Below are 10,670 nucleotides of genomic sequence, written 5' to 3' on the forward strand. Positions count from 1 at the left end.
GTGAGCGGGCCGGGGTGAGTGGGCCCATAGTAAGCGGGCCGGGGTGAGCGGGCCCATACTGAGCGGGCCATGGTGAGCGGGCAGGGGGTGAGTTGGCATGGGGTGAGCGGGCCCATACTGAGCGGGCCATGGTGAGCGGGCAGGGGGTGAGTGGGCCCATAGTGAGCGGGCCGGGGTGAGCGTGCTGCGGTGAGCGGGCCGTGGTGAGTGGGTCCATAGTGAGCGGGCCATGGTGAGCGGGCCCATAGTAAGCGGGCCGGGGTGAGCGGGCAGGGGGTGAGTGGGCCCATAGTGAGCGGGCCGGGGTGAGCGGGCAGAGGGTGAGTGGGCCCATAGTGAGCGGGCAGAGGGTGAGTGGGCCCATAGTATAGTGAGCGGGCCGGGGTGAGCGGGCTGGTGCGATGGTCAAGTTCGCCGAGCGCGCATTCCAAAATGGAGATGCATCTCGTGGCCTCTTAAACAGGAACAGATGTGGCCGGAGCTGGGACTCGGAACCCAGGGTTTTGAGAGTGAAGGGGAGGAGAGGGAGGATGATGGCCCTCACGAGGCCGAGGAGGGCTGGGGGGAGGGAGTCAAGGCTACTCCCTCGCAGCACGGATCGTTCTAATATCGCTCCAAAGTCTCACATTGCATTCCAACATCGTGGAAGTTGCTCACGTGCCCGATCGATCCCCGTGCTCCCCTCTGTGCCCGCAGATTGCGCTGCTGCTCCGACGGGATGACCACAGGTGTTCGCCTCGTTTCGGTCCTGTTCACCACCTCACTGTTCTTCCTGCTCTCCGCGCAGGATCTCGAAGTCACTCCGGTAACCGAGTGAACATTTGGACTCACCTGTTCACCTGCACTAAGTCTTCTAGTTCTATTGGAGGGCTGTGCCGCTGTAGACAATTATCATGATTGTATTATTATTTATAATACATGCTACAGGTATCGACGTATCGTTATGCTTTGCTATTTGCACCTTTTCATCGTGGGCATGTTAACGTTTGCGCATCAACCTTTCTCGCAAGGTGCTCGCTGTTCTTCTTCTTTGAACCTTTTAATGCTAAAGCCGCTGAAGTCATCGCTTTTGACAGTTACGGAATGTTTAGCCCTTCCGCTGCTACACAAGGTGGACGGACATGATGTCTTCACCCCTGCTTGTCTGTCTGTTTGTGAGCAGGATTTCCCAAAACGTTATGAACAGATTTGGACGAAACATGGTGGACAGGTGACAGGTTGGGTGAGAGACGAGGAAGAATTGGATCGATTTTCATGAAGATCCAGTTAGGATAAATTTTTAGTGAATCGTCGCCATTGAGATATTGGGCCAAAAACCTCAAAAAGTTGTGGATGGATTCGAATGAGACTTGATGGAAATCCTCAAAAAGTTATGGATGGATTCGGACAAGACTTGGTGGTGAATCTCAAAAAGTTATGGATGGATTCGAATGAGACTCGGTGGAAAATCTCAAAAAGTTATGGATGGATTCGGACAAGACTTGGTGGAAAATCTCAAAAGGTTATGGATGGATTCGAATGAGACTCGGTGGAAAATCTCAAAAAGTTATGGATGGATTCGGACAGGACTTGGTGGGAAATCTCAAAAAGTTATGGATGGATTCGAATGAGACTCGGTGGAAAATCTCAAAACGTTATGGATGGATTCGGACAAGACTTGGTAGAAAATCTCAAAAGGTTATGGATGGATTCGAATGAGACTCGGTGGAAAATCTCAAAAAGTTATGGATGGATTCGGACAGGACTTGGTGGGAAATCTCAAAAAGTTATGGATGGATTCGGACGAGACTCGGTGGAAAATCTCAAAAACTTATGGATGGATTCAGACGAGACTTAGTGGGAAATCTCAAAAAGTTATGGATGGATTCGACAGAGACTTGGTGGAAAATATCAAAAAGTTATGGATGGATTCGAATGAGAATCGGTGGAAAATCTCAAAAAGTTATGGATGGATTCGAACGAGCCTTGGTGGGAAATCTCAAAAAGGTATGGATGGATTCGGACAAGACTTGGTGGAAAATCTCAAAAAGTTATGGATGGATTCGAACGAGACTTAGTGGGAAATCTCAAAAAGTTATGGATGGATTCAGACGAGACTTGGTGGGAAATCTCAAAAAGTTATGGATGGATTCGGACAAGACTTGGTGGGAAATCTCACAAAGTTATGGATGGATTCGGACGAGACTTGGTGGGAAACCTCAAAAAGTTATGGATGGATTCGGATGAGACTCGGTGGGAAATCTCAAAAAGTTATGGATGGATTCAGACAAGACTTGGTGGGAAATCTCAAAAAGTTATGGATGGATTCGAATGAGACTCAGTGGAAAATCTCAAAAAGTTATAGATGGATTCGGACAAGACTTGGTGGGAAATCTCAAAAAGTAATGGATGGATTCGGACAAGACTCGGTGGAAAATCTCAAAAAGTTATTGATGGATTCGGACAAGATGGTGGGAAATCTCAAAAAGTTATGGATCGATTCGAATGAGACTCGGTGGAAAATCTCAAAAAGTTATGGATGGATTCGGACAAGACTTGGTGGAAAATCTCAAAAAGTTATGGATGGATTCGAATGAGACTCGGTGGAAAATCTCAAAAAGTTATGGATGGATTCCAATGAGACTTGGTGGGAAATCTCAAAAAGTTATGGATGGATTCGGACGAGACTTGGTGGGAAATCTCAAAAAGTTATGGATGGATTCGGACAAGACTTCGTGGAAAATCTCAAAAAGGAATGGATGGATTCGAACGAGACTTGGTGGGAAATCTCAAAATCTTATGGATGGATTCGGACAAGACTTCGTGGAAAATCTCAAAAAGTTATGGATGGATTCGGACAAGACTTGGTGGAAAATATTTAAAAATTATGGATGGATTCGAAGGAGGCTTCGTGGAAAATCTCAAAAATGTATGGATGGATTCGACAGAGACATGCTGGAAAATCTCAAAAAGTTATGGATGGATTCGGACAAGACTTGGTGGTAAATCTCAAAAAGTTATGGATGGATTCCGACAAGACTTGGTGGGAAATCTCAAAAAGTTATGGATTGATTCGGACGAGACTTGGTGGGAAATCTCAAAAAGTTATGGATGGATTCGGACGAGACTCAGTGGGAAATCTCAAAAAGTTATGGATGGATTCAGACAAGACTTGGTGGGCAATCTCAAAAAGTTATGGATGGATTCGAATGAGACGGTGGGAAATCTCAAAAAGTTATGGATGGATTCGGACAAAACTTGGTGGGAAATCTCAAAAAGTAATGGATGGATTCGGACAAGACTCTGGAAAATCTCAAAAAGTTATTGATGGATTCGGACAAGATGGTGGGAAATCTCAAAAAGTTATGGATCGATTCGAATAAGACTCGGTGGAAAATCTCAAAAAGTTATGGATGGATTCATACAAGACTTGGTGGAAAATCTCAAAAAGTTATGGATGGATTCGAATGAGACTCGGCGGAAAATCTCAAAAAGTTATGGATGGATTCGGACAAGACTTGGTGGAAAATCTCAAAAAGTTATGGATGGATTCGAATGAGACTCCGTGGAAAATCTCAAAAAGTTATGGATGGATTCGGACAAGACTTGGTGGAAAATCTCAAAAAGTTATGGATGGATTCGAATGAGACTCCGTGGAAAATCTCAAAAAGTTATGGATGGATTCGGACAAGTCTTGGTGGGAAATCTCAAAAAGTTATGGATGGATTCGGACAAGACTTGGTTAGAAATCTCAAAAAGTTATCGATGGATTCGAATGAGACTTGGTGGGAAATCTCAAAATCTTATGGATGGATTCGGACAAGACTTGGTGGAAAATATCAAAAATTATGGATCGATTCAGACAAGACTTCGTGGAAAATCTCAAAAAGTTATGGATGGATTCCGCAAGACTTGGTGGAAAATATCAAAAAATTATGGATGGATTCGAAGGAGACTTGGTGGGAAATCTCAAAAAGTTATGGATGGATTCGGACGAGACTTGGTGGGAAATCTCAAAAAGTTATGGATGGATTCGGACAAGACTTCGTGGAAAATCTCAAAAAGGAATGGATGGATTCGAACGAGACTTGGTGGGAAATCTCAAAATCTTATGGATGGATTCGGACAAGACTTCGTGGAAAATCTCAAAAAGTTATGGATGGATTCGGACAAGACTTGGTGGAAAATATTTAAAAATTATGGATGGATTCGAAGGAGGCTTCGTGGAAAATCTCAAAAATGTATGGATGGATTCGACAGAGACTTGCTGGAAAATCTCAAAAAGTTATGGATGGATTCGGACAAGACTTGGTGGTAAATCTCAAAAAGTTATGGATGGATTCCGACAAGACTTGGTGGGAAATCTCAAAAAGTTATGGATTGATTCGGACGAGACTTGGTGGGAAATCTCAAAAAGTTATGGATGGATTCGGACGAGACTCAGTGGGAAATCTCAAAAAGTTATGGATGGATTCAGACAAGACTTGGTGGGCAATCTCAAAAAGTTATGGATGGATTCGAATGAGACGGTGGGAAATCTCAAAAAGTTATGGATGGATTCGGACAAAACTTGGTGGGAAATCTCAAAAAGTAATGGATGGATTCGGACAAGACTCTGGAAAATCTCAAAAAATTATTGATGGATTCGGACAAGATGGTGGGAAATCTCAAAAAGTTATGGATCGATTCGAATAAGACTCGGTGGAAAATCTCAAAAAGTTATGGATGGATTCATACAAGACTTGGTGGAAAATCTCAAAAAGTTATGGATGGATTCGAATGAGACTCGGCGGAAAATCTCAAAAAGTTATGGATGGATTCGGACAAGACTTGGTGGAAAATCTCAAAAAGTTATGGATGGATTCGAATGAGACTCCGTGGAAAATCTCAAAAAGTTATGGATGGATTCGGACAAGTCTTGGTGGGAAATCTCAAAAAGTTATGGATGGATTCGGACAAGACTTGGTTAGAAATCTCAAAAAGTTATCGATGGATTCGAATGAGACTTGGTGGGAAATCTCAAAATCTTATGGATGGATTCGGACAAGACTTGGTGGAAAATATCAAAAATTATGGATCGATTCAGACAAGACTTCGTGGAAAATCTCAAAAAGTTATGGATGGATTCCGCAAGACTTGGTGGAAAATATCAAAAAATTATGGATGGATTCGAAGGAGACTTGGTGGGAAATCTCAAAAAGTTATGGATGGATTCGGACGAGACTTGGTGGGAAATCTCAAAAAGTTATGGATGGATTCGGACAAGACTTCGTCGAAAATCTCAAAAAGGAATGGATGGATTCGAACGAGACTTGGTGGGAAATCTCAAAATCTTATGGATGGATTCGGACAAGACTTCGTGGAAAATCTCAAAAAGTTATGGATGGATTCGGACAAGACTTGGTGGAAAATATTTAAAAATTATGGATGGATTCGAAGGAGGCTTCGTGGAAAATCTCAAAAATGTATGGATGGATTCGACAGAGACTTGCTGGAAAATCTCAAAAAGTTATGGATGGATTCGGACAAGACTTGGTGGTAAATCTCAAAAAGTTATGGATGGATTCCGACAAGACTTGGTGGGAAATCTCAAAAAGTTATGGATTGATTCGGACGAGACTTGGTGGGAAATCTCAAAAAGTTATGGATGGATTCGGACGAGACTCAGTGGGAAATCTCAAAAAGTTATGGATGGATTCAGACAAGACTTGGTGGGCAATCTCAAAAAGTTATGGATGGATTCGAATGAGACGGTGGGAAATCTCAAAAAGTTATGGATGGATTCGGACAAAACTTGGTGGGAAATCTCAAAAAGTAATGGATGGATTCGGACAAGACTCTGGAAAATCTCAAAAAATTATTGATGGATTCGGACAAGATGGTGGGAAATCTCAAAAAGTTATGGATCAATTCGAATAAGACTCGGTGGAAAATCTCAAAAAGTTATGGATGGATTCATACAAGACTTGGTGGAAAATCTCAAAAAGTTATGGATGGATTCGAATGAGACTCGGCGGAAAATCTCAAAAAGTTATGGATGGATTCGGACAAGACTTGGTGGAAAATCTCAAAAAGTTATGGATGGATTCGAATGAGACTCCGTGGAAAATCTCAAAAAGTTATGGATGGATTCGGACAAGACTTGGTGGAAAATCTCAAAAAGTTATGGATGGATTCGAATGAGACTCCGTGGAAAATCTCAAAAAGTTATGGATGGATTCGGACAAGTCTTGGTGGGAAATCTCAAAAAGTTATGGATGGATTCGGACAAGACTTGGTTAGAAATCTCAAAAAGTTATCGATGGATTCGAATGAGACTTGGTGGGAAATCTCAAAATCTTATGGATGGATTCGGACAAGACTTGGTGGAAAATATCAAAAATTATGGATCGATTCAGACAAGACTTCGTGGAAAATCTCAAAAAGTTATGGATGGATTCCGCAAGACTTGGTGGAAAATATCAAAAAATTATGGATGGATTCGAAGGAGACTTGGTGGAAAATCTCAAAAATTTATGGATGGATTCGACAGACTTGCTGGAAAATCTCAAAAAGTTATGGATGGATTCGGACAAGCCTTGGTGGAAAATCTCAAAAAGTTATGGATCGATTCGGACAAGACTCGGTGGAAAATCTCAAAAGGTTATGGATGGATTCGACAGAGACTTGGTGGAAAATCTGAAAAGTTATGGATGGATTCAGACAAGACTCGGTGGAAAATATCAAAAAGTTATGGATGGATTCGAACAAGACTTGGTAGAAAATCTCAAAATGTTGTGGATGGATTCGACAGAGACTTGGTGGAAAATGTCAAAAAGTTATGGATGGATTCCGCCAGAATTGGTGAAAAATCTCAAGAAGTTGTGGATGGATTCGGACAAGACTTGGTGGAAAATCTCAAAAAGTTATGGATGGATTCGGACGAGACTTGGTGGGAAATCTCAAAAAGGTATGGATGGATTCGGACGAGACTTGGTGGAAACTCTCAAAAGGTTATGGATGGATTCGGGCGAGACTTTGTGGGAAATCTCAAAAAGGTATGGATGGATTCGGACGAGACTTGGTGGGAAATCTCAAAAAGTTATGGATGGATTCGAACGAGACTTGGTGGGAAATCTCAAAATCTTATGGATGGATTCGGACAAGACTTCGTGGAAAATCTCAAAAAGTTATGGATGGATTCGGACAAGACTTCGTGGAAAATATGTTTTAAATTATGGATGGATTCGAAGGAGACTTCGTGGAAAATCTCAAAAATGTATGGATGGATTCGACAGAGACTTGCTGGAAAATCTCAAAAAGTTATGGATGGATTCGGACAAGACTTGGTGGAAAATCTCAAAAAGTTATGGATCGATTCGGACAAGACTCGGTGGTAAATCTCAAAATGTTATGGATGGATTCGACAGAGACTTGGTGGAAAATCTCAAAAAGTTATGGATGGATTCGAACAAGACTTGGTAGAAAATCTCAAAATGTTGTGGATGGATTCGACAGAGACTTCGTGTAAAATCTCAAAAAGTTATGGATCGATTCGGACGAGACTTGGTGGAAAATCTCAAAAAGTTATGGATGGATTCGGACAAGACTTGGTGGTAAATCTCAAAAAGTTATGGATGGATTCCGACAAGACTTGGTGGGAAATCTCAAAAAGTTATGGATTGCTTCGGACGAGACTTGGTGGGAAATCTCAAAAAGTTATGGATGGATTCGGACGAGACTCAGTGGGAAATCTCAAAAAGTTATGGATGGATTCAGACAAGACTTGGTGGGCAATCTCAAAAAGTTATGGATGGATTCGAATGAGACGGTGGGAAATCTCAAAAAGTTATGGATGGATTCGGACAAAACTTGGTGGGAAATCTCAAAAAGTAATGGATGGATTCGGACAAGACTCTGGAAAATCTCAAAAAGTTATTGATGGATTCTGACAAGATGGTGGGAAATCTAAAAAAGTTATGGATCGATTCGAATAAGACTCGGTGGAAAATCTCAAAAAGTTATGGATGGATTCATACAAGACTTGGTGGAAAATCTCAAAAAGTTATGGATGGATTCGAATGAGACTCGGCGGAAAATCTCAAAAAGTTATGGATGGATTCGGACAAGACTTGGTGGAAAATCTCAAAAAGTTATGGATGGATTCGAATGAGACTCCATGGAAAATCTCAAAAAGTTATGGATGGATTCGGACAAGTCTTGGTGGGAAATCTCAAAAAGTTATGGATGGATTCGGACAAGACTTGGTTAGAAATCGCAAAAAGTTATCGATGGATTCGAATGAGACTTGGTGGGAAATCTCAAAATCTTATGGATGGATTCGGACAAGACTTGGTGGAAAATATCAAAAATTATGGATCGATTCAGACAAGACTTCGTGGAAAATCTCAAAAAGTTATGGATGGATTCCGCAAGACTTGGTGGAAAATATCAAAAAATTATGGATGGATTCGAAGGAGACTTGGTGGAAAATCTCAAAAATTTATGGATGGATTCGACAGACTTGCTGGAAAATCTCAAAAAGTTATGGATGGATTCAGACAAGCCTTGGTGGAAAATCTCAAAAGGTTATGGATGGATTCGGACGAGACTTGGTGGGAAATCTCAAAAAGTTATGGATGGATTCGAATGAGACTCGGTGGAAAATCTCAAAAAGTTATGGATGGATTCGGACGAGACTTGGTGGGAAATCTCAAAAAGGTATGGATGGATTCGTACGAGACTTGGTGGAAACTCTCAAAAGGTTATGGATGGATTCGGGCGAGACTTTGTGGGAAATCTCAAAAAGGTATGGATGGATTCGGACGAGACTTGGTGGGAAATCTCAAAAAGTTATGGATGGATTCGAATGAGACTCGGTGGAAAATCTCAAAAAGTTATGGATGGATTCGGACGAGACTTGGTGGGAAATCTCAAAAGGTTATGGATGGATTCGGGCGAGACTTTGTGGGAAATCTCAAAAAGGTATGGATGGATTCGGACGAGACTTGGTGGGAAATCTCAAAAAGTTATGGATGGATTCGAATGAGACTCGGTGGAAAATCTCAAAAAGTTATGGATGGATTCGGACGAGACTTGGTGGGAAATCTCAAAAAGTTATGGATGGATTCGAATGAGACTCGGTGGAAAATCTCAAAAAGTTATGGATGGATTCGGACGAGACTTGGTGGGAAATCTCAAAAAGTTATGGATGGATTCGAACGAGACTTGGTGGGAAATCTCAAAATCTTATGGATGGATTCGGACAAGACTTCGTGGAAAATCTCAAAAAGTTATGGATGGATTCGGACAAGACTTGGTGGAAAATATGTTTTAAATTATGGATGGATTCGAAGGAGACTTCGTGGAAAATCTCAAAAATGTATGGATGGATTCGACAGAGACTTGCTGGAAAATCTCAAAAAGTTATGGATGGATTCGGACAAGACTTGGTGGAAAATCTCAAAAAGTTATGGATCGATTCGGACAAGACTCGGTGGTAAATCTCAAAATGTTATGGATGGATTCGACAGAGACTTGGTGGAAAATCTCAAAAAGTTATGGATGGATTCGAACAAGACTTGGTAGAAAATCTCAAAATGTTGTGGATGGATTCGACAGAGACTTCGTGTAAAATCTCAAAAAGTTATGGATCGATTCGGACGAGACTTGGTGGAAAATCTCAAAAAGTTATGGATGGATTCGACAGAGACTTGGTGGAAAATTTCAAAAAGTTATGCATGGATTCGGCCAGAATTGGTGAAAAATCTCAAGAAGTTGTGGATGGATTCGGACAAGACTTGGTGGGAAATCTCAAAAAGTTATGGATGGATTCGAATGAGACTCGGTGGAAAATCTCAAAAAGTTATGGATGGATTCGGACGAGACTCAGTGGAAAATATCAAAAAAGTTACGGATGGATTCGGACAAGACTTGTTGGAAAATCTCAAAAAGTTATGGATGGATTCGAACGAGACTTGGTGGGAAATCTCAAAAAGTTATAGATGGATTCGAACGAGACTTGGTGGGAAATCTCAAAAAGTTATGGATGGATTCAGACGAGACTTGGTGGGAAATCTCAAAAAGTTATGGATGGATTCCGACAAGACTTGGTGGGAAATCTCAAAAAGTTATGGATTGATTCGGACGAGACTTGGTGGGAAATCTCAAAAAGTTATGGATGGATTCGGACGAGACTCAGTGGGAAATCTCAAAAAGTTATGGATGGATTCAGACAAGACTTGGTGGGCAATCTCAAAAAGTTATGGATGGATTCGAATGAGACGGTGGGAAATCTCAAAAAGTTATGGATGGATTCGGACAAAACTTGGTGGGAAATCTCAAAAAGTAATGGATGGATTCGGACAAGACTCTGGAAAATCTCAAAAAGTTATTGATGGATTCGGACAAGATGGTGGGAAATCTCAAAAAGTTATGGATCGATTCGAATAAGACTCGGTGGAAAATCTCAAAAAGTTATGGATGGATTCGTACAAGACTTGGTGGAAAATCTCAAAAAGTTATGGATGGATTCGAATGAGACTCGGCGGAAAATCTCAAAAAGTTATGGATGGATTCGGACAAGACTTGGTGGAAAATCTCAAAAAGTTATGGATGGATTCGAATGAGACTCCGTGGAAAATCTCAAAAAGTTATGGATGGATTCGGACAAGTCTTGGTGGGAAATCTCAAAAAGTTATGGATGGATTCGG

General features: G+C 41.4%; 1 protein-coding gene across 2 annotated transcripts in view; it reads left to right on the plus strand.

Moving 5' to 3' along the window:
- The first annotated feature begins 584 nt into the window (after positions 1-584).
- Positions 585-10,670, plus strand: part of LOC137436346 (fibulin-5) — a 158,577-nt gene continuing 148,491 nt past the window's right edge. For both annotated transcript variants that reach the window (XM_068130036.2, XM_068130038.2), the window contains exon 1: positions 585-805. In XM_068130036.2, coding sequence (XP_067986137.2) covers positions 719-805 — 87 coding nt within the window. In that variant the 5' untranslated portion in view covers positions 585-718. The remainder of the gene's footprint in view (positions 806-10,670) is intronic.

The sequence above is a fragment of the Myxine glutinosa genome, chromosome 11, assembly GCF_964187855.1.
Source record: "Myxine glutinosa chromosome 11, kmMyxGlut1.1, whole genome shotgun sequence".
In the NCBI taxonomy this organism is placed as follows: domain Eukaryota; kingdom Metazoa; phylum Chordata; class Myxini; order Myxiniformes; family Myxinidae; genus Myxine; species Myxine glutinosa.